Here is a 27,684-nt window from a genome sequence, read left to right on the forward strand (position 1 = left end):
CAGGGAATTGATTTTCCATGAATTTCTAGGTACAACACCTTAAAGCGTGATTTTCCACCTTTTTTTTTCCTAGGGGATAGATGGTTTTTGGTTTTCTACCTTTTTTTATTTTTATTTTTTTTGTTTTTTTTATTTTTTTTTTAATTGTTGGCAATGAGAACGAATTTTAGGAATAATTGTAAAAGAGGATATCCCTGAAATTGACAATTTTCATGTAAAACAAAGTCAAACGAACATCAAAAAATAGTTTTACTTCAACATTTTCACGTGAAAAATTTATACAATCAAACACAATAATTTACAATTTCCATGAAAACAATTTCTAGGTAATTCAATTCCCTGGAATTCATTTTCTTTCCACCTAAATTCCACCTTCGCAATCAAACAGACCCTAATTGTCTAATTGGTGGCTAATCAATTAAATAATGCAATGGATATGCAAATTTTATCAAGAAACACAAGAATCAAACTAAATTATTAGTCTTAAATTACAAATAAATGACAAATATGGTTTATCTTAATTCCAATACAAAAGTAGATCTAGCCTAACATATTAATATATAAATTATAAGAAGAAGAATAAAAAATATCACCTAGATCATGAAATAATTCAAAGGATGTTGATCTGCAAGTCCAAATTTGAATTCTTCAAAATCTTGATGTAATTGAACTTCAATTCTTTACTATGGTCTAATCTCGTCTATCAAAATATAGTAATTTGCACCTTGTTTTTGATAAATTTGATGATACTATTTTATATAGGGAGGCAAGAGATAGAGTTGTTTTATATGTAGCTCTTGTTTTCTATTTATAAGAGCTAGAAAATAGGTTAAAATCGCGTCCAATTTGGTTTTCAAAAGAGTTTGATTTACAAAAGGAAACTGCTGATTCGTTTGTGCAAAAATGGCCTTCACCCTTGCAAGCATACCATTGTGTGCACGCCATTGAGCCAAATGGCTCTCGGGTTGGGGGAAAATAAGGTACCGTGCACGACATGAATTGCTCGCTCCCACAAGTTTGCATTATTTTGTCCCCAAGCAGCTTTCGGTATTTTAATCAAAACTCTCTCCCAATGTCCAATTGAAATTATTCGAAGTGCGTTGAAAATATAATTAAAAGAGCTACAATTTTTCATAATATAATTTTTCCAATTTGAATGTTTGCTATCCAAAAAATGGGTATTAAGTTAAGGCTAAAAATTCGAAGTATAATTTCTTCAGCTGGCAATTGATTTGTGCAAATACTTCAACCCTATTTCACTCTTGACCTCCCATTGATACTATATGATCTTCAATCATCATTTCATGATTCGAGACAACTATTGAATGTTTACTCTTTGGTCTCTAAACGTCGAATTTCTTTCGTTTTTGCTCATTTTTCGTTCATTTCTTCTAATTCCACCAATTTGTATTGAGTTTAACCTAACAAACATAATTAACACATAATTAAGGTATAACTCATTCAAATCACTAACAAATACTCTAATTTATTGGCATGGGTAAGTATACAAAATACACTTATCAAATACCCCATACTTAAACATTTACTTGTCCTTAGACACAAAATTTAAAAAAACATGATTAGATAATTTGCTTTTGGTCTCAGGATCGAAATATATATATTAAGACTATAAATTGCCACAAAATTAGAATACTAAAATTAATTGCTACTTATCCAATACAAAATCGATGTTTATGTGTGTGAAAATTCATTTCAAGGATTATAAATTCATAAAGTGATTCAAATCTTGACCTCCAATAGTCAAATTTATCCTTTCTCCTCTCGTAAGATTCACAGCGCCAAACTTATTCATTTAACTCTCTTCACGAGGCGTGATTTAAGGTTGAATTTATATACTACTCCTCATCCTCTCTAGTTTGGTTAGACCTTACTAATTGCAGTTCAACATATCAACAAGTACGGATTTTCTTCTTTTTTATTGCTTCGACCTTCAAGAATCAAATAGGCTAATAATCCCTTATTAAAAGTCTAATTATCTCAAATAAGTATTTGGGGCTTAAACAAGTCACGTAACAATTTTTTTTATATAGATATTTTTTCACTCTCTCTCTCTCTCTCTCTTTTTTTCTTTTTTTTACATCTTATGTGCGAATTTCTCTCTATTAAGCTTTATAAATGACCCTTGTAGTGAGCTTTTGACTGATAACTCCCAAAATAGATGAATTTAGGACATCGGTGTTTTTCCACCCCCAAACTTATAACAGACATTGCACCTCGATGTCTAAAAATACAATGAATATATAAAAACTAAGGACAAAGAAAGGAACTAAATACTCCCCTGATATACATTTGAAGAAAATGGATGGACTGGCATGAAAGTTGTGGCTCAGTTGCAATGTATTTTCCCTTGTTCAGTGTGTTCAAGTATCACGTTCGTTCAAAATAATTAGAAAATCAATCATAACATAGAACACTTCATAATAAGTTCAAACGCAATTTAAAGGAAAATAATGGGATGAAGATACCCAATACTACTAAAAGCAATAAAATTGATTAAACTATGAAAAGCAATGAAATTTACTAATCCAATATTCTAGAAAGCAAAAATAAATAAAAGAAAAAAATTGGGTTGCCTCCTAATAGGTGTTTATTTATAGTAATTAGCTTGATTTTGATGTTTTGACTATTCATGGTGACTTGAAAATAGAGTTTTCAACCTTACACCGATTGCACTGGTAGTTATTTTTTAATTCATCTTTTAGTCTCTAGATTACAAGATTTTCATTGTTGTCCCACCCAACTATTCTTCCTTCTTCCTTTTTGTTCTTAGTTCTTCCCCAATGGTCGATCTTTCGGCATTCCTCAATGTCAAGTGGTTGCTTGAGTGAAGCATTCATTGTGAAGCTTTGCTGTTTTTTTCCACCCTTAAGATTGATTCACATTTTTCAAAATCCATTAATGCTCATGTAGTTGCTAAGATAGTCATCCCAAAGTTAATAGCATGCGTTCAGCATCTATATCAAGGATAACTAAATCAGTAGGAAAGAATTTATCTCCAACTTTGATGAGTATATCCTCTACCACTCCACAAGGATGCTTAAATATCTTGTCAGCCAGCTGTATGATTATTGATGTTGCTTTTGGATCATCCAATCCTAATTTTCTATAGATAGACAATGCATCAGATTAATACTTGCTCCAAAATCAATTAAAGCATTTAAATTATATGAATTTCCTATAGAGCAAGGTATAGTGAAATTTCCTAGATCCTTTAGTTTAGGCGGAAGAATTTGCTTTATGATCGTGCTTCACTCTTTAGTCAATTCCATGGTTTCATCTACTGGCAACTTTCTCTTCTTAGTCAACTTCTCTTTCATAAGACTTACATAACTTGAAATTTGTAGAATGACATCAACGAAAAGAATGTTGATGTGAAATTGTCTGAGAGCATCCAAAAACTTCTTAAATTGTTTTTCCAACTTATTGTTCTGCAACCATTGAGGGAATGGGATTGGAGGTGACAGGAACGATTCCCTTAACCTGTAGACTGTCTGATTGTTTTTCTTGATTAATCTTTGCTAAGTTTTCAGACTGAACCACTTAATTCTTGCCTGTGGTAGATAGCCTATTCTCTTCTGTCCCTTTCTTCTTCACCGTGATTTCTGGCAGCTGAACACCAATTCTCATTGTGATGGCTTAAACTTGTTCATCTTTAGGCTGTCTTTAAAGCCTTTGAAGGAATGGAACAGGCATCACATAAGTTTGAACAGGGATAACAGGCTTGATTGATGGTCCCTCAATAACTGCATGATTTACAGCTTCAACTGCTAATATATGTTCCCTTGGGTTCTTCTCTGTGTTGCTCGGCAAGGTACCCTTTGTTCTATTGACCAATGCAGCTGCTAGCTGCCCTATCTAATTTTTCAAATTTTGGATAAATGCTTGTTGGTTCTGGATTGCAGCCTCAGTTTTGGTGGTGTGCTTAGCATATCTTCCAAAGATGATCCGTTCTCCTTTTGCTACTGAAATTCTTGTGGTTACCCTGAATTTGATATCTGTGTCCTTGATTATTTGTCCATGAAAATTTAGGATGATTTTCCCAACTTAGATTATAGGTGTTGGAGTAAGCATTGTTTTGCTGTCTCTGAATATTTTGTATAACTGACCTCCTCAAATCAATAAACAAGAGTGGGGGCTAAATGGCAGCTTGCAGTTGTATGTTCTTCCCTACAACCCCCGCAAATTGGTGCTAGTTGGTGCGCCATGCTCACGTTTTGAATTAGTTTGTCCAACTTTTTTGTTAGTACGTCCAGCTAGGTTGTTATTGCTGTTACTCCATCTATGTTGTGAAACCCCATTTTTTCCTTGACACTTTCTTATCTATAGGGCACATGGATTGATTTTTTACAATTCTCTCAAAAAGATTTAAGGCATTCCAATGGAATATGTTGAAGCATCGGCTATGTTGCGAAATTCAGGTCTCAGACCTGAATAGAATATGTAGATCTTAAAATCTTTAGGAAGGACACTTTTTAAAGTATTTTTTAATCTTTCACGTGCTTCTGAATAGCTCTCGAAGTCTTTTTACTTGAAAATATGGACTTCGCTTCAGATCTAATGGACTCGAGACGACAAGAAGAATTTCAAAGTGAATTTCTGCACCAGTTCATTTCATAAAACGATACTCCCGGGATTTAGTGAATTTAACCGTTCTTGTGCGCCTTCCTTTAAAGTATGAGGGAATAGTCGCGGTCGAAAGGCATAAACAGACAAGTCTTCATAGCTTATCATATCTCAAAGCATCAAAAAGGCTTGAACATGTTCATGAGGATTTTTAGTTGATCTTCTAAAGAACCTGATGTCCTGGTGATTTTAAAACAAATTGATGACGTCTGGTCGAATGTGAAAGTTGGCCTGCCCAAAATGTGGATATATAATAGTTGGTTGCACAGGAGTTGGGATGGGATTCACATAATTCCTAAGAGTTTCTCCACGTTTGACAGCTGCTCTTGGCGGATCTTGTCGTTCTTGCAGATCTGGTGGTAACTGATGGACTTCGCTTCATAGAGAATAGGGTACTACACGCCCACGCGCACGGGCAATTCACATCGGTTTGTACCTAAGCAGCTTTTGATATTTTGATCATAACTTTCTCTTCCAATATCCGATTGAGATGATTCAAAGTGTATTGAAAAGATAGCTCAAAGAGCTACAATTTTTCCATATTTATAATTTTTCCAATTCAAATTTTGCTATCCGAAAAATGTGTCTTAAGTTGAGGCTAAAAATTCAGAGCAATTGATTTGTGTAAATACTTCAACTCTATTTCACTCACTTGACCTCCAGTTGCATCCAATTGATCATATATGATCTTCAATCATCATTTCATGGTCCGAATCAACTATTGAATGCTTACACTTTGGCCCCTAAACTTTGAATTTCTTTCATTTCTTCAAATTTCACCAATTTGCATTGAGTTCAACTTAACAAACATAAATAACACATAATTAAGCTATAACTCATTCAAATTACTAACAAATACTCGAATTTACCAGCTTGGATAAGTGTGCAAAGTATACTTATCAGTAAGGTATGAGAATCCAACAAACTTAAACGAGCATTCAGATTTTAAGATTGGTGCACTCAAATAAACCACCATCTTGTAGACAACATTAAGGATAAAATTAAAACATTGTCTAAGTATCAAATAAGAGACAATTACAAGAATCTTTGTTGAAAAAAATGCAATTTTCATTTCCTTTGTATTTCTCTATAGGAGAGGTTTTCGATCACTCGAAAGATCTAAATCTCTATTTTACACGAACATTGAAGATGCTCTTAATAATGCCATAAGAAATCTGGTTGCTGCTTCTACAAGTGACTGAAAATCAATTTTGCTATAACAAAGATCAAGGGAAAAAACTCTTCATTTTAACGTTTTCAATCTCAAGTCCTTTTCACAAATTACATGAAAATGTCAAAAAAAAAAAAAAAATGAAGAGAGAGAGAGAGAGATGTGCTAACTTTGATTAAAAGTAGATTAACAGAACTTAATCTTTCTTTTCCTCTTGCAAAGAATCTTTCATAGTGTGTTTGAGACACATTAGTTTGAAAGAATGTATTTTGAAATAGTAGATTGATAGAGAATGTATGATTAAAAAATGAGGAAAAGTTTTGAATTTGTATGTAATATTATTTTATTGAAAAATGCGTAATTGAAATTATATTAAATCCCCGTTTAAAAATGTAATTTTTTTTTTATTTTTTTTATTTTTAAATGAGGCTCAATCAGGGCTATAATATCCAGCCACCAGCCCAAAATTAAAGAAACTTATTTATCAAAATTTTTCTTCCAGAAAAGTAAGAAATAAGATAAAGGTTCATATTCCTCATCTGGATTAGGATAAGAAAGCTTTCCAGCATCCCTGCCCCCCGGGGCGCCCCCATGCCCTTCTTCTAAAATCTACCCTTTTCGGTTTTTCTTCCTCTCTTCTTCACCATTTCCTAATGTCTCTTCCGCTCTCCAGTATCCCGTCTTTTTCCTTCTCTTTTTTATCCATTTCATGGAACAGAGTGTTTAAAATTTTAAATCTTACCTTTTAAAATTATGTTTTACAAAATAAGTAACTTAAAAGTAAATAAGTAGCTCTTCTAAGTTAACCAAACAGGCTAGGATTAGAATAACTAACCAGCAAGGTAGGAATGCGAAGAAGTTGAGGAAGGCTGCAAAGGAGATGTAAACAGAGAGAGAGAACCCTCTCTCTTTCGCGCACACAATTCCCATGTCCCCATCAGAGCCAACGCTCCAAGTTCTTCCTTTCTTCATGTTGAAATAAACTCAAAAAAGAAATTATCGCCGAAAACCCTACAAACAAAGCTAATTCATTTTTGTTTATTCCTTAATTTATTCACTAATAACATCATTATTATATGCAATCTTGTTATTATTATATAAACAAACTTCTGAGCATTCAAGAAGAAGGAAATCTCCTTTCTTTTAGAGTCTCTTTTACAGAAACAAACAATAACAGAGCATAAACAAAACAGCTGTAAATAGTAATTATTATTTTTTCTTCCAAGAATGCTTCCTGGTACCTGCATTTTCTTGTACTGTATTATCATCGGTCTCTCTTCTTTTAGCGTAGCTGCCAGTTTATTAAATCTCACCCTCCCTCATCAACATCCCAACCCTGAAGCTGTTGTTCAAGAAGTACAAAGGTATATGAAATTGCATGTCTGTATGAACGAACTACATTATTGTACTGTGCAAAACATCATTGTCAATCACATCTGATTTTTTCATTATAGCAATTTCTGGAGTGGCTGTAAGTTGAAACATTCCATCCGGATTTTGCTTTTTGAGAAGTTGGGTCATGTGACTTTGCAATGAAACAAAAATTCTGCATTTCGGTTTTGCTTATTTTTCAAGTTTGATTTTGAATTTTTTTGTTATTTTGTTCACCTCCAGCTTGCTTTTTCTTGCAATGCCATTGTCTTTTCCACGCGATTCCAAATTAGAAAGAATATTGATATGTATTTTGTTATTTTACAGCATTCATGATCTGGGTTTCTCTTATTTTGTCCAAGAAATCATTTTGAGTTTATACATTCCCCTGTTTTCCACTATATCTCTTTTCAATTTTCTTCCTTAATTGCCAATTTACATTCTTTTTCAATTTTATGATGTTCAAACAGGAGGGTCAATTTATCATTGTCAAGAAGGCAAATGTTATCCGAACAATCCCAATGTCTAACTGGCAATCCAATAGATGACTGCTGGCGGTGCGACCCCAACTGGGCTACCAACCGCCAGCAATTGGCGGATTGTGCCATTGGCTTTGGCCAAGGAGCATTGGGCGGCAAAGGCGGCCAAATATACGTAGTCACCGACTCCTCTGACCACGACGCTGCCAACCCAACCCCTGGCACCCTCCGCCACGCCGTCATCCAAGATGTCCCCCTATGGATAATTTTTCAATCCAACATGGTTATCAAACTCAAACACGAGCTCATAATTAACAGTTTCAAAACCATTGACGGGCGTGGTGCGAATGTGCACATAACCGGCAATGGCTGCTTAACTTTGCAGTATATCAGCAATGTGATCATTCATGGTGTGCATATCTACAATTGTTTACCATCGGGGAATACAATCGTAAGGTCGAGCCCGAGTCATGCTGGGTGGAGAGGCAAATCGGACGGAGATGGGATATCCATTTCTGGTTCCAGAAATATTTGGATAGATCACTGTGCTTTGTCACATTGTACTGATGGCTTGATCGATGCCATTCTAGGATCTACTGCCATTACCATTTCTAACAGCTATTTTTCTCACCACGACGAGGTCATGCTATTGGGACATAATGACAAGTACTTGGCTGATTCAGGAATGCAGGTTAGAAACAACCATTTCATTTTGCTTAATATAGTTCTCGTGATTGACGTTAAGGCTTAATCCTGGACATTTTTGGATTTTCCGCTACGAGTTTTTGTTGTCGTGTAGGTTACAATAGCCTTCAATCACTTTGGGGAAGGGCTGGTGCAGAGGATGCCAAGGTGCAGGAGAGGGTATATACATGTGGTGAATAATGATTTTACTGAATGGGAGATGTATGCAATTGGTGGAAGTGCCAATCCTACAATTAACAGTCAAGGCAATCGTTATAGTGCGCCAACCGACCCAAATGCTAAGGAGGTAATTTTCCATTTTTGCACTTATGGACATGTTTAAGATTTACTTTCTAAAAATGCAAACCGTTACTGTAAAATGTAACTTAAAAAACTATGTTTCGTAAAAGAAGTAACTTAAGAGTAAGTTTGACCTACTTTTAAGCACCAGCAAGCACGCTGTTCATTTAGTTTCTCCTTGGAGATATCTGGGAAAGAAAATCATTGGTTCAGTGCCTACAATGCTTTCCTCATGAACCTTTTTGACTTGTGCCTAACTCTCATGCAGTGGATGTGTTGGTGGTGGTGATAGGCCCTCCCAAGTTGAGATTAGAATAATCTTTTGAAGATTAAGTTTGAATTTAAAGCTGCAAAATAAAAAATGCATATCTTGTTATCAAATGTTCTTTTCTTGGGATGTATCTTGTAAAATAATCTTGCTGATGTAAATGATGTGAAATTGAGGGTAACATGATGGGAATTTTGAGTTCTCAAGATGTCGATATCCTTTCATTTCCTGTTTCTTTCACAATAATGAATCTTAACGTAATTTGTAAGGTTGTTTAAGAAAAGTGCATGTACATTTGCATTTCTCCCCCACTGATAACCTTTTCATGTGTGTGAATAATTTTGAACCGACAGTTAACATTGATTGGACTTTTAGTAAGTGCACGGGTTTTTGCATGTCTTTGAACAGGTGACCAAGCGCGTCGACACAGACGAGGTGGAATGGGCTGGGTGGAATTGGAGGACGGACGGGGACATGCTGGTAAATGGGGCATTCTTTGTTCCCTCTGGTGAAGGCCTCAGCACTCAATATGCCAAGGCCTCCAGCGTCGAGCCCAGGTCTGCAGAACTAATTGACCTTCTCACCATGAATGCTGGTGTCATTGGTGGTCCAAGGTACATGCACCCATAAAATATGGCTCTTAACTCTCAATGACGCTTAATTAAGACCAGATGAAGTAATTACTAAATTCGTACGCCATTGGTGAAGTGCTAATCTTTTGTTTGTGCGATGCACATTACTGGACAGTATCGAAAAATAAACATGTGGCACAATAGGGTACATTAGGTCGATATGTGATGCGTTCATAACTTACTGAAATTTTGTCGATTTTGGTTACTAGTGTTACAGAAAACTCGTGACAAAGAATGTTTAATATACGGTGCTGTACATAGGTATAACATAATTGTTAGTAGTATAGTTTGAGACAAAAGAAAGTTGGAAGAGTCCCAAGACCAGATTCTGTAATGGGAAAGTTGAGGGGCCAAACTGGTTTTCCTGTGGATTGATATTGAAAAAGGTTGTCTTTTTTAAGTGGGGAAGTTGTTCTCTTTTTGCCTTTAACCTTCAAAGAAACTATTAAAGGGAGCCCCTCGGAGCATAGCCCAGTGGTGCAAAGGACAGAAGTGAGGTTATCTCACGCCTTGCTGGCAGTCGCAGTGTAGGGGTTCGATTCCTGAGACATAGAATTGGACTCCTTGTAGGTGCAGTGTACAGACAACTCTTGTTCCCTGACCTGTAGGGACACATCCTGCGATTTACCTCCCTCACAAAGTTCTAGGGATAGGACGGTGGGGGTCCTTAAGGTTGGAGTTCAACCTTTAACTATTAAAGGGAATAAAATGTCCCGAATTTTGAAGTCGATTTATTTATTTTTTCATTTTTCAGTTGAGAAAGACTATGAAACAATTTCCAAGAGTCTAAAAAGTCTTGTTTTTTGTTCTGAGGCTATGTGAAAATTAAATTCTCTTCTTCATGCATTCCAGCCCATGAATGTGGGTCCAACTCTTTGAAATTTGATAATGTGGGTCCCATTTGTGATGCTATATATTCTTACCCAACAACTTGCTGGTACCAGTGGGGGCCTACCGGAAGAAGGCCTCTCCTTGTCACCCATTTGCTGCTGCTTATTCTCCACCATTGAATTCTCATTTGAGCTCCGAATGTGTACCATTTACAGAGCAAGCTCTAAACCATATTTGGTACCATAATAAGGCCAGAAGAAGAGGTTTCTTTGCACCCATTTTGTTGATATTTTATTTCTTTTTCATTTGCAGGGACAACAGTATCAGCATATCATATGGTGGTGGGGCCGCAACCGGCGCAACCGAAGGAGGCGGTGGGGGGTCCAGTGGTAAAGACAATGACTTTTTTGGAATGATATTTGGGAGCGGTGCAGCCCTATCAAAATCATCTCCACCCACCAATATGCTTTTGTCTCTTCTAATTATTGTTAGTTTGTATATTATGACCAACCAGATTGGTTCATTATCATTATTATAGTATTACATCGAAGAAAAATTGGCAAAATTGAAAAGGAATGAATCGAAGAAAATTTCAAAGTTTAATTGATGAAGGGTCCCATTTTTGCACACAACTGATGGTAGGACTGTAAGAAAAAAATTGTCCAATTAAATAATCAACCAAAATCTTTAACGAAACGGTTTGAGTTGATAATCTAAATGGTCATTAAACTTTTTAAAAAGTTTTTACAAGATCACTAAACTTTAAAAATCACTCAATTCATCACTCAACTTTACAAAAAAATTTCACGGGGTCACTGAACTTTGCAAAGTTTAGTTGAACTTTGTAAAGTTTAGTGATGAATGACGTGATTTTTAAAGTTTAGTGATCCCTTATAAATATTTTGCAAAGTTTAATGATGATTTGAACGATTTGTAAAGTTTAGTGGCCCCATGAAAACTTTTTGTAAAGTTCAATGACCATTTGGAATATTAACCCAAACAGTTTGGAAATAAGTCAAATTTTTTGAAAATAGTTTGATTTATGTTTAAGGACAGTTCGAAATCGAATCTCATTGTTCGCAAATTAAAAATAAAATAAAATAAAACAGACATACTTTTTTTGGTCTAAAAATAGTCTAATAAATTGCAATCTTAACTTTCAAAATAAAAATATATCTACTAAAATTTTAATTCAAAAATTGATCATTTGATCAATTGTTCAAATACCAATAATTAATTAATTATCCTATGTTCGTAATGTCATTGTAGGGACTTTTATTTGATTTTGTTGGTATTTAGATTTATAGTTTGATATTTACGATTATTTTTATATTTTATAAAAAAAATCATAATCAATGAATTGACGATAAAGTGAAAAGGAAGAAAAAACATTCAGACAAATTGCAGTATAAAATCAAACCAAGTCGTTAAATTTAAATTTGAGAAAATCTCAAATTATTTTAAATGGTTTGGTTTATGTTTGGGTTTCTCAAATCATTTAAACTGATTTGATATGAAAATCTATAAAATAAAATCGATCCAATCGGATTGCTTATGCCCCTAACTGGCTAGTTGGTCATGGATCACATAAATATTTGAAGGCAAATATTTTTTAAGCAGGAACTAATTGAGGGAATTAGTAAAAATATAACTTGAAATTAATTAAGGTAATTTGGTTATGTGTCATAAAAATATTTTAAGGAATTGACAAGTTAGAACTTGAAATTTTCATATTTCTTAATTTACTGTAATGATTAAAAATGCAAATAAATTCACATTTTTATGGGCTGAAATTCTTCGAAATCTAAATATATTCTTAAATGTATAGTTGAAAAATTGATAAAAATTGTGAATTCCATAAAATATGTGATTGAAGATGAATTTAGAAGAAAAACGAGTTTTGAAAAATGGGAATCAAATAAGTGCTAATTTTTATTTTTTTATTTTAATTTTTTATCTATCCTGTAATCATTGTAGATGTCCAAAAAAGTAGTTAAAATTTTTTTTTTTTTTTAAGAATGGTATTAGTTTAGATGACAACGCATATAATTATGTTCAACTCAATGAGTTCCATATTTTTACAATCTTACATTTATGATTCGTTTGATTGCAAAAATGAAATTTGGGTGGAAAGAAAACGAATTCCAGGGAATTGAATTGCTTAAAAATTGTTGTCCTGTGAATTGTAAATTATTGTGTTTAATTGGTATAATTTTTCACGTGAAAAATGTTGAAATAAAAGTATTTTTTTGTATTCGTTTGCCTTTATTTTAAATGAAAATTGTCAATTAAATTGATGAAATTTACTGGTATTGGGGATGGAATTTGTTTCCATAGCAAAAAAAAAAATCATCTATCTATTAGTGTTAGTTTAACTTTGTTTTACATGAAAATTGTCAATTAACGGAAAATATTTTTTTACAATAATTCTTAAAATTTGTTTTCATTAGAAAAAAAAAAAAAAAAGACGTTAACTACCTGGAAAATCAATTCCCACCATCCCACAAAAGCTAGAAAACTACAACTCTCAAGAAATCCAAGAACTTTATTTCCATGGAAAATATAACACTATCAAACACACAAAAGTTAAAAATTGGCATCCTAATTTCATTTTCTCTATAAAATTGGTCCTATCAAATGGTGCCTTAATTCAACTTATCATTTAATTTGACACGCATTGTCACGTAGATTGATATTGACCATTATTGTGCTAATTTCCACTAAAATAATTACTTTGAATAAAGGGTCAAACATCCTATGTAGGTTTGACTTTTTTGTTGTGATGATGCCCTGACAAAGGGTTGTGATTACAGTAGATAAGCCATGTGTGGCTCATGGTTTATATTTCGGTTGAAAAATCAATTCTAAGGTTTTTATTTTTATTATTATTATTATTTTGGTTGAGAGGCCTTCTCTATTTTTAATAGCTATTAACAAGACGAGGATACAAAATTGACAATTATCTAAAGGTATCGAATGCTAAAGAATTTCTCATCTCATGAATTTAATTGTGCCTTTATACTTTTGCGATTCGGTTAAGTTGTTTACTATGACCCACAGTTCTTTATATCTCCACTCGCTCTTTTTCGAAAATAATTTTGTTAAATGAGTAATCGGCTCACGTGGACATGTGAGAAATAATAATAAGACACAATAAAGGAAGCCCTCCGGGGCATAGCCTAGTGGTGCAAAGGACAAGAGTGAAGTTATCTCACGTCTTGTTGACAGTCGCAGTGTGGGAAGTCGATTCCTGAAACATGAAATTGGACTCTTTGTAGGCGCAATGTACATGCAGCTCTTGTGCCTTGACTTGTTGGAACACATTCCACGATTCACCTTCCTCACAAAGCTCCAGGAGCATGTCGGTGTGAACCCCCAAGGTTGGGTTCAACCTTTTTTTAAGACACAATAAAGAAGGTCATATGTCAGAGAAAATCTTTGTCAACCAGTAACTCTGCAACTTTATTCTTCCCTGACAGGGAATATATGGCCTTTTCCCAACAGCATACATGATTTACAGACCAAATAAAGAAGGGTCTTTTGAAGTGGCTCAAGAAGCCAAACATGCCATAGAGAATATTTGTTCTAGACCAAAATGCAAATTGTCGCACGTGCTGAGGATTAAGCCCTAATCCTAATCACGGGGGTTAAAAATAAAAATAAAAATAAAAAAATAATCAAAATGCGAAGGCTACATTTATTTCCCATGGCAGGTTTCCGATCTAACGTTGACGAATATAAGATTCTCCCATCTCTTACACCAAAAAACATCACATGAAGAAAACCCTTTACATTGTAGAAATATAAGTCAATCCAGGTATATGATTAAGCTTCACACATTTAAACAACACAAAAGCCATACGCGTAGAGTTGTATCTGGGACAAACCAGATCGGTTTCATAATAGCATAAAACAAGCTACAAGCAAATCACACGTCATAACCAAGCTTTCACAAATACCAATAAAAAGAAATAACCAATTGTCACACAGGAAAGTACTACCAGAAAGAGAACATATCAACATTCGTCTCTTTCTCTAAATAAGAATGAAATGGATATTCACATGTAGCTCTTGAAGTAACTTGGATAACAAAACTCATCTTGATTACAACTACTAATATTATTACTAAGAAGACCAAAAATTGAAAAGATGGAAGATACACCCACTTCTTGCGACGAAAAAAGAAAAAATGAACGGAAAAGTGTAACTGGATCATTACCTCCTCTTTTACCGGGCTTTTTATCTTCCTTTCCAGCTTTCCTTTGGATAAGTCATACCTCTTCCCTTTTGGGATGATAATAAAGCAGCAAATGGATGAAAAAAGGGAAGATCCTCGAGCATTAGACCAACATAGCTCCACCAAGCCCAAAAGTTATATCACTCCTATTTCTTTGATAGGAGCTCAATATCTTCGCAAAAAGAGAGAGCATCTAACGAGGGAGGGAGAACTAGGCTTCATAAATCACCAAAGATCACTAGATCTGAGTAGCAACTTCTTCTATTCTCTTCCATGCCAACTCACGATGCTCTTCTCGTACTCCAACCCCTGCTTCCATTTCCTCATACTGTCTCTGACACTTCTCGAACAGTTCAGTATCCATCTCCAGGAACATTTTTCGGACATTGGAGCTCAGACCGAGGATTGCCTGATTCCAGTGACCTTGTGTATTCTTTTCTAATGCATCAAATATTATCGGTAGGATAACATGTCGGTTCTCTGCAATCAGCCTCACTATGTGTTCATTGTTCCACCAGAAAAGAGCCCTTTCCGCCACCTGCCACATAGCATGAGGATAAATTTAGAAAGCCTGGGAATAATTATGATGAAAGTAATAAAACTTGAAAGCACGATCCACATGGACAAAAAAAGTGCATATTTTCTCAAAGGGCTTCCGATATTCACTAACCAATTTGACAAGTACATATGACATAAAACAATAACAATAACAATAACAACAACAACAACAACAATAACAACAACAACAACAACAACAATAATAATAATAATAAGAACAACAACAACACATACACCACATAATGCCAATATAAATCATGTTTCACATTGAGCATCTTGAAAAAAAACACTGCATGGTGGTGCATTCAATTTTTAATAAACAACGTTTACGCAGAAGAGTTTGATGAAAACATAAGCTTCGAAGCATAATGCTTGCACCAATATAATATGCGGTGATCTAATTACTTCATTTAAGCTCTGTCATATCACTAAGTTTCTCAAACAATCCATGAAAGTAATGGACAGTTATCAAATCAAATTTAATCATATGCATGTCAGTATTGGCAGGCTGCATAAATTACTTACTAAGCAACCAAGACCATCACATGACACTGGATTGCATGAAACAATGAATGGCACTGTATGCAATACTTCAGTTGACACCACCAAAAGTCTAACTGGCAATAGTGAGCAATGAATTTGGCAAAATATTCACTTCTCAAATGTGAAAACAATGAGGAAGCCACAATCATGCATTCCTAGGGTGTAATAAATCGTGACTACCATGTGTGTTTTCATATTTCTACATGAAAATTTTAAAACTGGTGCTTATGAAAAAGAAAGATCGGTATCAAAAGACTCCATTTGAGAAACGCCCACCATTATCTTCGGTACACTTACATCTAATCAAGCTGATATGCATATAATAAGTGAGTACAAGGCTTGCTACTTTGTACTGGTAGTACAAAGCAGAATATAAGCAAAGTTTTCATTATAATTACTTTCTAGATTGTAAAAAACAGATTGAGTATGCCAATTCTGAGATGCTGAAACAATTAGGAAATAATCGTCTACACAAGCAGAGGTATAGCTCTTTGTGTTTCAGCTTCACTGAAAGAATAATTCAAACTCCAAACCAAGCTCATGTTTAATGCAAATGTGCATAATTGAAAACACAAATATCATCTATAATCAGCATTGGGATCAAGTTCAAAGTAATTCCACATATGATATTAATTATTCAACTTTGATAAATTAAGTGAAAATGTTACCCATAAAATTTTCAACTTTATAGATTATGTAATAGCCTAAATAACTTACATGAGTATGCACACAACTTACTTATATTACAATATATTAAAATATTAGGGTAGAAAACACAAAGCATTGCAATGTTCAAGAGTTCAGAGAAACGGAGTCAAAGCTTATACACAAGGATTATCTGAAAAGTAACTGAAAATCAACCTCAAACCTCTTTTGCATGACCAGATACACTAACTTAGCTAAACTTTTCTTGTGAAAGGATTGCTTTCATTTTAGCGGTAGATGATGAGGGCAAATCCTTACAAGGGGTTGCTGATAAACAGTATCCATGGTTCAAATTATTCCCACTTTTGACCTTCAGTTCGTTGCATGAAAAGAGGGAGATAAATGGACTGAGCTTGTTTCCTTTCCCAGTAAATCATGCTTACCAAGTATATATAGTTTTCTCAACCGATCCTATTCCACAAACCATTATAACTTTTCACACATCATTTAAGTGTCAACTAATTTTTCATTTTCCATATAATCTAACAATAGCCTTTGTTTGTCTGACTCCAAATTTGTGTCTGGTAAATATTTGGAAATATGTTAGCATGACATAAGAAGTTGTTAGGAGAATATCAGTATGCAAGCCAGTTTGTTACTGCTGATATCAGCTGCTATCGGGGTTATTTGGGCTTTGAATTAGTTTGGTGCTTCAATCATAGTATTATACAAGCAATAATCAGAAATAGAACTCACTCCTTTCTCTCTATCCATTCTTTCATCGTCATCTTCGCTACCGTCACTGCCACGTATCCTTTTTTGATCACCTCCAAAGCTTGATTTCTATTCTAATCAAGCCTTTTGGTTTTCAAGATTTGCAGTCTCAGCCCAAGATGTGCAGAGCCCAAACTATATATAAATGGGTAGTTCTGGTTCATACTCAATATTCTCAGTCACTATTTTCCACGTCAACTCAAGTCTATGTAAAATAGAAGAGATAATTTTTGAGACTCCCCTGAGGTATGAGACTGTTATAGAGACTCTTTGTCTTTTCAAAAACTACAGAAACCTCCCTCTATCAAAAATAAATACGATTCGACTATTTCACCCTTATCTTTATATTATATTTGAAACAATCTTTTTTATTAATTTTAATTTAGTTGAGAATAATTGTGTTTTAACTTGAAAAAAGTTCCTTTTTTCCCATTTAGCAAAAATAGTTACAACTCAACAATATTTTTTCTAAATTAAGCCTTTTAATTTAGAAGAAAAAACAAGAAATTATTAAAAAAATCTTTGAATAGAAAAAGGAAAAAAATCCAAAATTTTAACCTTATTCAGGGCTATCTTTGTTTTATATTGAAAATAAACCCATTTGATTAAGATATGACAACATTTCTTTTTAAGAATTTCTCTTTAAGAAATGAGAAAACAGCGAAAAGGAAGATAGTTTAAATATATTAATTTTAAAGGTAATTCAAATCTAGAAGTGTAAAATGGGAAATTGGGGTTCGGGGGTGGAGGGGCGTAAATTTAAAGATAACTTGCTATTTGTTTATACTAAAAAGGCAGAATCTTTTATGATAAATAACCCTAGGAGAGGTTTTCGTAGTGTTTGAAACACAGGAAGTCTTTGTATATTATCTCAAAACAAAAGAGAAAATGAAAGACAGAGTAAACAAAACAATCAATAAAGACCTTCTTGTCAAACCCATAATTATACTGAAACCCTTCCCTTTCTCACTTTCCAAGCGTAATTGAAAGCAAAGAAGAAAGATTGCGTGGGGCCAATGTCACTTGATAATGATTACTACAAACAATGATCAACACATCCATAGACTCCTTACAGCTAATTCTGGCCATCTTCCCATCAAGAAATTCTAAGATCATATAATCTCAAGGTCCCTGGGGGACGTCCGATCCTAAAAGTAGAAGGGTAAAAAATATTACGAGCTCCAGAAGAACTAAAGTTTAGCCTGTTATGTCCAAGCTCATCCTTTCTTGTTTAGAACTATTTACATTATTACGTAAACTTTGACCACATGGATATTATCCATCTAGGCGATAAGAAAAACTCTTTTAAGTATCCTAGAGTCATTGCTCTGAAATAATATAGAACATCAAATTGTATATATTGAGTGCAGTAGCAATTTCATAAGACACCTCCAGAAAATAAGGCCTAGTCCCTTGATAGAACTCTGAAAATGAAGTGCATATTTTCATTCCAAAAACATGATTGCACTTCTCAATCACATCTGGATCTTGAATATACAATCAATAGAATTTCAAAGTCAAAAGATGAAAAGTAGGAGACAAGGATAAGTTCATAACTGTAAAGTTCTGTTAATATCTGGAAATACTTCTAATCAGCACTATTTGGAAGTACATAACTATTCTATATTAAAGGGCAGAATGACAACTGATCTGTTGATATATTGTCTCAATGTTTGTTCACAACATTTCTAATGTTACTCAAATGTACGTGTTAGGATTGAATTTCGACCATCTCATCAAAAATTAATTAGTGTCCAGTGAATGACATCAGGCTAAACATTATATTGCATTAGACCACCAAATTTGAGTGACCCAATCCATGGACCTATGAGCGGTCTTATTGTACCGCAACAATCCCTTCCTCAAAATGATGCTCTTGTGACTCAAACCCATAACCCTGACTCTGATGCCACTTGCTAGGATCGAGTTTCAATCATCTCATATAAAAACAAACTGATGTCGAATGAGGGCATGATAAACCTTTTTACGGCATTCAACCACCATCAATTAAGTGACCCAACCCATGGACTAAAGAGTGAACTTGTTGCACTGCCATCTGTATATAATAGGCTCTTGCAATTTGATCCAAGCTACACAAGTTTAATCCAAAATCACTCTTGCAATTTGATTCAAACTACACAAGTTTAATCCGAAATCAATAGAAATAATGTAAAAACTATGTTTATGGTACAATGATTGTACAAAAAAAGCATCTTGATTAAGGAAATTTGATCAATATTTAGGCCTAATTTAGGCAAAAATAAAAGGGAAAGATCAAATCAAACCACTGGTACTCATTTTGAAAGATCAAATTAAACCACGACTACTCATTTCATTAATCAACCTAGTATATACAAGAAAAAAAAATAAAAATGTATTTTGTTCTTAAGCTTCCAACTACATTTTGGTGACATGATCTCATTTTTTTAGTATCTAAAAGCTTAGAAAAAGACGTATTATAAAGATGAAGAGAATCGTGTGGACAAAGGGACATAAAATACAAAAAATAACTGTAAAAGAGAAATGTGGAGTATAATGATAAGATACCAACTGGAAAGAACAAGTTCAACTGAGGAATAAGTGATTATTTGATTAAAAACGGGTGATTACAGAAACTGGACTGAACATAAAGCCTGAAGAAGGCTGTAAATAAGAACCAACCACTTTACTGCTCACTCAAATATTTGCCTGAATATCTCTTATTTCTCTCCCTTATATATAACCGGTATCTAACAGAGATATTCCCTCTTCCCATGTGCATTTGTAACAGAATTTAGTTAAGCGTGCCTTCCAGCTGATTCTCCAACCTTCTTGGATCTTCTAGAATAGGTGATATGGACCGGGGGCCTATCAATACCCCCGGTTTCCAAACACACCTTGTCCTTAAGGTAAAAGTCTGGGAAGTGTTCTGAAATAGAGTTCACTGACTCCCAGGTAGCTTCTGACGCAGGTAGGCCTTTCCATTGAACTAGAACTTCTTTTCCTGGTGGTTGACCTGTAGGTGCCTGGCGAATATCCAAGACTTGATCAGGTTCGACAGCCCATTCGAGGTCATGAGTGAGATGCGGTGGAATTGGTTGGTGTGCTACCTTCGCACCTCGAGCTTTTTTTAATTGAGAAACATGAAAAACTGGGTGTATAGAAGTTGTGGAAGGTAAGTCCAAACGATAAGCCACTGGTCCTATTCGCTTTAACACTTCAAACGGGCCAAAGTACTTAGGCCCCAGTTTCTCATTTGGTCGTCTTGCCAACGAGCGAAGGCGGTATGGTCGTAGCTTGACATAGACTAGCTCGCTTTCAGTAAATTGGATGTCTCTTCGATGTTGGTCTGCTGATAATTTCATCTTATCTTGAGCACGGCTGAGATGAGTCTTCAGTTCATCTAACATTAAGTCTCTGTCCAGCAGTTGTTGTTCAACGGAGTGCACCTTAGTGGATTGACTGCCAAAACGAATTAAAAGCGGGGGATCCCTTCCTTAGACAGCACGAAATGGAGTGGTGTTGATAGAGGCGTGGAATGTCGTGTTGTACCAATATTCCGCCCAGGGTACCCAAGTAGACCAGCTCTTAAGTTTGTCATAAGAAAAACACCGAAGAAATGTCTCAATACATCTATTGACCACTTTAGTTTGGCCGTCCGTTTGAGGGTGATACGCTGTACTTCGTCGTAGAAATGGCCCCTGTAGGCGAAAAAGTTCTGTCCAAAATTGGCTTAAGAAGACCTTGTCCCTGTCAGAGATGATGGAGTTTGGGATGCCATGAAGACGCACGATTTCTCTAACAAAAATGGTCGCCACCCCAGAGGCTGTATAGGGATGTTTTAGAAGCAAAAAATGTGCATACTTGCTTAATCGGTCGACCACAAACAGCAATGTATTGTAACCACCGGATGTTGGAAGGCCTTCAACAAAGTCCAATGAGATATCTTCCCAAATCCGGCAGGGAATTGGTAGGGGTTGTAGTAGTCCAGCTAGAGAGAGGGAAAGTGACTTGTTTTGTTGGCAAACTGTACATTCATCAACCATTTTTTTGATATCTTTCTTCATTCCTTTCAAGTACAAGTTGCTAGCCACCCTTTTGTAGGTTCGAAGGAACCCAGAGTGACCTCCCAAGGTACAGCAGTGCAACTGCTTAAGAACAGTGGGGATCAGTGTAGAAGAGTGAGGGATGACCAGGCGCCCTTTGAACATCAGCCTGCCTTGCTCGAGTGAATATTTGGGATGGAGGTCTGGGTCTTCCTGTAGCTCCTTTATTATCTTTGAGAGTTGTGGGTCATCAATGACCTGATTGTGAATTAACTAGACGTCCAACACTTGAGGAAATGTAAGAGCCGCTAGTTCGACTGGGCTGGGAATGCGAGACACAGCATCTGCAGCTTTATTTTCCTTCCCTGGCCTGTACTGTATCTCGAACTCGTATCCCAGTAATTTGGTCACCCACTTCTGAAATTCCATCGGAATCATTCTTTGCATGAGGAGGAACCTTAAGCTACGCTGATCGGTGCGAACTATGAATTTTTGTCCAAAAATATAATGACGCCATTTTTGGATTGCCAGCACAATCGCCATCAATTCCCTTTCATAGACTGATTTGTGTTGCGATTTAGTAGACAACACCTGGTTGAAATACGCGATGGGCTGTTGTTCCTGCATAAGGACTGCTCCTACCCCATGACCTAATGCATCAGCTTCGATGATGAAGGGTTTTGAGAAGTCTGGTAGGGCTAATACTGGTACGGTTGTCACGGCATCTTTCAGCTTTTGAAATATTGTTTCTGCTTCTTCATTCCACCCAAATGCATCCTTCTTTAGTTGTTGTGTCAGTGGCCAGGAGATTGCACCGTAGCCTGCCACAAAAAGCTTGTAGTACCCTGTCAAACCCAAAAATCCCCTTAATTCTCTGATGTTACGGGGGGTCGGTCACTACACCATTACTTCTATCTTCTTTGGGTCAGCTATCACTCCCTGTTCAGATACTAGGCGGCCGAGATACTCTATTTGTTTCTGAGCAAAGATACACTTCTTGGCGTTTTGCATATAACTGATGCGCAGCTAGAGAAGTAAGGACTTTTTCCAAGTGCTGTTCATGAGTTGGAAGGTCCTTACTGTACACCAGAATGTTATCGAAGAAAACCAGAACAAATTTTCTGAGGTACTCCCTGAAGACCAGATTCATTAGCGACTGAAAGTTGCCGGCACATTTGAGAGACCAAAAGGCATGACAAGGAACTCATAGTGGCCCTCATGCGTTCGGAATGCGGTCTTGTGAACATCTTCCTTCCGTACTCTTATTTGATGGTACCCAGATTTAAGGTCTAATTTCGAGAACACGGTTGTCCCATGAAGTTCGTCTAAAAGCTCCTCGATCACGGGAATTGGGAACTTATCAGGAATTGTTGCTTTGTTTAATGCCCTGTAGTCTACACAGAAATGCCAACTGCCATCTTTTTTCTTGACGAGCAACACCGGACTTGAGAATGAGCTGACACTCGGCTGAATAATCCTTGCCGCTAGCATTTCCCGGACCAGTTTTTCAATTTCATTTTTCTGAAGGTGGGGGTATCGAAAAGGCCTGACGCTGATTGGATCAGTTCCCTCCTTTAGCTGAATTGAGTGGTCTGTGTCTCAGTTGGGAGGTAGCCCCTGTGGCTCTTCAAACACCTGTTGATGTTTCTGTAGCACCTCCAGTACTCCCTTAGCTAACTTCACCCCAGTCGTCACCCCAACCGACTTATGAGAGGAGCTATCTAATTCTACCCAAACTCCCTGGCCCTCATTCTGTAAAGCCTTCATCATTGCCCTTAATGAAATTCCAAATTTGTTATGTCCCAATTCGCCCTTCAATGTTACCAAGGCCTCGCCCATACGAAAATTCATGGTGAGGAGCTTCCAGTTAACTTCCATGCTGCCCAAACTTCCCAGCCATTGCATTTCCAGTACCACATCTGTACTTCCTAATTCAAGAGGCAAAAAATCTTCGACTATACGCAACCCTTGAAGCTCCAAAACCACACTCTTACATATACCCTTCCCCCTTACCGATTCTTCTGTTCCCATCACCACCCCGTAGTTGGTTGTCGCTGTTGTTGGAATCCCTAGTTTTCGGACCAATTCTAGAGAAATAAAATTATGTGTTGCCCCACAATCGATCAATACTGTTACTGGACTAGACCCTACGGTCCCTTTAAGTTTCATGGTGCCCGGTGTGGTCAATCTGACCACCGAGTTCAGTGACAGCTCCACCTTGTCGGAGACGTCCAGGGGCGGTTCCGTTACCTGATCTTTGAAGATCCCCTCTTCTTCGCTGTCATCTTCTTCCACCAGCAAGACACGTAGCTCACGGTTCTTACATTGAAGGTCCACAGTAAATTTTTGATCACAACGGAAACAAAGGCCTTTGTCCCGCCTCATCTGCCACTCAACGTCTGTCATGCATCGGGTGGGAAACTCTCTCCGGTTGGTGGTCAAGTTCTCCCCTACCGTGACCGTCTTTATTGGAAACGATGTCTCTGGTTTCTTTGCTTCCAAGCGATTTTGAGATGTTTTGTTGGATCTATGGATTGTGAGTTCATGGGCCTCTTTAATTATGGCATTTCGGTCTTCCACCTTCTGGGCTAACTCCATAATTTGGCCCAGTCCTCTTGGGCCCAATACTCGAATTTCGGCCCTAATTTCAGGCTTAAGTCCATTAACGAATGTACTTTCCAGGACCTCATCTGAAATGTCCTTCAACGGCGCAGCTAACACCTCAAATTCACGACGAAATCCTGCAACAGTACCCTTTTGTCTTATGGCGAGGAATTTTTCGCACATGCTTCCCTCCTGTGATGGCCGGAATCTCAACAGCAGTTGCTGCCTGAACTGTTGCCAACTTTGGAATGGTGTCCTTGCCTTCGTCCATTGAAGCCAAGAGAGGGCGTCTCCATCAAGGATGACCCCCTACTGCTCCCCGTTTCTCATGCTCTGACAGCCCATTAATATCGAAATACCTCTCGGCACGGAAAAACCACCCATCCGGGTCCACCCCACTGAAAATGGGCATTTTGAGTTTCCGTATTTTCCGCTAATTTTCCCCTCCTTTGTGTTGATCCGTCATGGCAGTACCTTCCTCGAAAGTAGCCTCGCTTGATCCCTCCGGCCACTTTCCGCGATCCAGACTGCGTAGTTCACCCATGCTTGCCGGCTGTTTGTTCTGTGTCGGCCATCCCCCAGTAATGTTGCTCGATCCTTCCTTCTCCACAGTTTTACTCTTCCCACTCCCTGAATTTGCCATTGACGCCACCGCCTTCCTGGTTTCTTCTATGGACTATAATACTACTGCCATGCTATGGGTTAATTGTTCTACTGATTTTGCTAGACCTGGAAGCTGCTGCATCTCTGCCTTCATTTCCTCAACATCTTTCTCCACTGCTTCTACCCTGCCTTCCGTTTTCTTCTGTGCCATCAGGATATTAATGCTCTGATACCAATTGATAAGATACCAACTGGAAAGAACAAGTTCAACTGAGGAATAAGTGATTATTTGATTAAAACGGGTGATTACAGAAACTGGACTGAACATAAAGCCTGAAGAAGGATGTAAATAAGAACCAACTACTTTATTGCTCACTCAAATATTTGCCTGACTATCTCTTATTTCTCTCCCCTATATATAATCGGCATCTAACAGATATATTCCCTCTTCCCATGTGCATTTGTAACAGAATTTAGTTAAGCCTGCCTTCCAGCTGATTCTCCAACCTTCTTGGATCTTCTAGAATAGGTGATATGGACCAGACGCCTATCATAGAATTATTTGTAGTATTTGATATACCTTTAGCGAAAGCTAAACCACAATGAAAGCTAAACCATCTCTGATATTCTAAATAGCATCATCGTATTCAATATAATATTTTCCAACAGGCAATGACTACAATGGTGATCTCTGAAGCTTCATCATTCCATTTCATGACCCACTTCAGGATTAATCTAAGATCAGCTTAGACATCTTATTCTAGATTTAGAATAGATATAAGGAACATTGCATATGCACCAGAATAAAGATTCAAATATGATGCAGATAGAAACCATCGTAATCCAGGTCATCTCGTGAATTGATTGATATCACGTTTTTCCTTTTATATGTTAGCAATTGTAACATGAAATTATACATTAAAAGGCTTTCACATGTCAGTTTAGTAGGTTTACCACTTATTTATCATACATTATATACCATTATACCCAATACTTGCTTATCAGTAGATTCACAATTCTGCAAAGGCAAATTCTTAAAACTCTAATAGATGCCAGTACGCTATATCCCGAAAAGCAAATATACAAATAAAATCTTCTCTTGATTAAAAAATAAAAATAAAAAGGAAAATCACCGTTTCTAGAAATAGGATGAGGAAGAGAAAGCTGAAATGATGGTCTTTTTCGTATCAAGCTAGACAGGGTACAAGGATGATGCTCAGAATAAGTTTCCATTCTATGATTGTGGATAGACAACAGGACAGGTCTCAATTTAGACATGTCAGAAATTTCTAACAAAATCAAAATAAATAACTTCCACGTCCTTCATATTTTACATTTACATAATGTCTCAAAGTACAACATTTTCTGTCACAATCGATTTATTTATCTTTAGTTGAATAATACCACTTCCGCAGGAAAGAAATCAATCAATACTAAAACTAAAGGATTCACCTTTTTTATATAAAGCTTCAATCAAAGACCAAGCTAAGAAAATTGTGTGCAATCTAACAAACTACTCATTAGCCATTATGAAAACTGATTTCTAAAGTTAATACATTATTAATCAGAAGAGCTATAATTCTAAGAAAACTAAATTGCATAGATTGATGACTTAAAGCAACAAATAAAATACTATGGGTGCTGCGCATAAAGAATTCTCAAACCTGGAAATGCAAGCTGTTGAGGCATCGTCCAATTTGTCTAAACAGAGGAACCATGCAGCATTGGAATTCTGCAGACTGCGTAACCTCCAATATTTCTTCTAATTCTCCAAGGAAGAGAACCTCCTTACCACAATTTGTAACTGGCCAGTACTTTAGCATACCCCGAATGACAATATCAGCCAACCTGTAATCTTTTGCAACAAATTGGGTTATACAATAGGACAACTGCTGATGATATGATGCAACACATTTAGCCTTGTGAAGTGGAATAAGTGCTCGTACAAGGAACAACTTGTGCTCTTCTTTCATTGGCAGTGCAAATCCATTTATAATACTTCCAAGAATCTCTAATAGCTCACCAATTCCACAGTACCTCTCTGTCTCAAATAAAAATCGATAAAAAATGTTGTTTATTGCATTCCTTATGAAGGGTCGATGAACCATAAATCTCCCATATATTCGATGAAGAATAGTCTTCAAGTACTCACGCTCTCTCATATCTTCTGAATCAAACAAATCGAGCAATTTCAACACAAATGAGTGATCAAGATATTTCTTCGCAACCTTATTGTCTGTATCAGATGAAACCACATATCTCAAAAGTAACTCATATACAAGTTGTAAGTGAGGCCACACAGGATCCATGAACATCTCATCCTCCTCTGGATCTACACCCTCCATTACCGTACCATGCTGTGAAGGTGGCAAACATCGGAAAATATTGGCAGATATCATCTTAACCAACTCTTCCTGCATTATCTCATTCATCTTACAAGACCCTGACTGCACCAAATCAACAAGCTCTGCAAGGGTTTGTCTCTTGATCTCCTTCTCACGAGCAGACTTCATCGTATCCGAAAAATCAAACATAATGCAACAGTTCTGAAGTTTCCGGATGAACACTACATGTCGGTCTGACAATGGAACATCCTTCAACATGGGCAAGACCTCGACTACTCCAGGGTTTTGTGGGACAGGCACATGGGCGGGGGCCTGTGGTGGAGCAGCCGGCAATCTGGACGCATGATTCACAGTCACATCCGGAGCTGCTGTACTCGGTATAGGAGGCTCAATTGCTTCTGATTTTGAGGGCTTTCGTTGCCCTCTTTTCATTATTTTGTTAAACATCACTTTCCCCCAATTAAAACACCACCCAAAATTTAAAAAGATAAACAAGCACTCAGACTAACACCAACACTAGTCATACTAATTCCTAGTTATCTCCTACGCTTATTCTTGTTTCCATCAAACCACTTGATTAATAAATTTGCATCCTGGAGATGGGAGAAAATAAATAAACGAACAAACTATGAACAGTTATACATGTGAAAACATATATCATACATATAAATTGTGTAAGCATAAAATGTAAATACCTTAAATTCGATGTTGAATTGATCAAACCGATTCGAAATCTGGAAGATTTAAGCCACGAATGAGAAAAAGTGAAATCCACCTATACACCATGAAAACAATGATCTAGAGAGATAAAATTGTGGTTCCCCGATTAAGGAAAGGGAGATCCGAAATGGGAGGGAAGGAAGAGAATACCGGAGCGGCTTCTCTCTCTCTCTCTCTACTTTATTTTTTCATTTTTCTTTTTCTTTTTCTTTTTCACCTTTTCTGTGGCCCTCTAGCTTTCGAACAGAAG

At 36.4% G+C, this 27,684-nt stretch overlaps 2 protein-coding genes across 2 annotated transcripts; one reads left to right on the forward strand and one right to left on the reverse strand.

The window, feature by feature from the left end:
- Positions 1 to 6,342: 6,342 nt before the first annotated feature.
- Positions 6,343 to 10,956, forward strand: LOC111366163 (probable pectate lyase 13). Its single transcript, XM_022986858.1, has 5 exons — positions 6,343 to 7,179; positions 7,657 to 8,356; positions 8,465 to 8,656; positions 9,326 to 9,531; positions 10,693 to 10,956. The coding sequence occupies exons 1-5, from the start codon at positions 7,043 to 7,045 to the stop codon at positions 10,916 to 10,918; spliced, it is 1,461 nt and encodes a 486-aa protein (XP_022842626.1). The 5' UTR covers positions 6,343 to 7,042; the 3' UTR covers positions 10,919 to 10,956.
- Positions 10,957 to 14,318: 3,362 nt separating this feature from the next.
- Positions 14,319 to 27,643, reverse strand: LOC111366170 (serine/threonine protein phosphatase 2A 57 kDa regulatory subunit B' beta isoform-like). Its single transcript, XM_022986867.1, has 3 exons — positions 27,410 to 27,643; positions 26,034 to 27,307; positions 14,319 to 15,155 (listed from the first exon to the last, which is right to left on the reverse strand). The coding sequence occupies exons 2-3, from the start codon at positions 27,159 to 27,161 to the stop codon at positions 14,856 to 14,858; spliced, it is 1,428 nt and encodes a 475-aa protein (XP_022842635.1). The 5' UTR covers positions 27,162 to 27,307; positions 27,410 to 27,643; the 3' UTR covers positions 14,319 to 14,855.
- Positions 27,644 to 27,684: the final 41 nt, after the last annotated feature.

This window comes from Olea europaea, chromosome 2 (assembly GCF_002742605.1).
Source record: "Olea europaea var. sylvestris chromosome 2, O_europaea_v1, whole genome shotgun sequence".
In the NCBI taxonomy this organism is placed as follows: Eukaryota; Viridiplantae; Streptophyta; class Magnoliopsida; order Lamiales; family Oleaceae; genus Olea; species Olea europaea.

Bases quoted from the DNA above. Each gene is read 5' to 3' on its own strand.
- LOC111366163 (XM_022986858.1), top strand. From the start codon at position 7,043: ATGCTTCCTGGTACCTGCATTTTCTTGTACTGTATTATCATCGGTCTC. The intron at 8,357-8,464 runs GTTAGAAACAAC...GTTGTCGTGTAG, and splicing joins TGGCTGATTCAGGAATGCAG to GTTACAATAGCCTTCAATCA. The intron at 9,532-10,692 runs GTACATGCACCC...TTTCATTTGCAG, and splicing joins GGTGTCATTGGTGGTCCAAG to GGACAACAGTATCAGCATAT.
- LOC111366170 (XM_022986867.1), bottom strand. From the start codon at position 27,161: ATGTTTAACAAAATAATGAAAAGAGGGCAACGAAAGCCCTCAAAATCA. The intron at 15,156-26,033 runs GTTTGAGAATTC...GCTATGTGGCAG, and splicing joins TCAACAGCTTGCATTTCCAG to GTGGCGGAAAGGGCTCTTTT.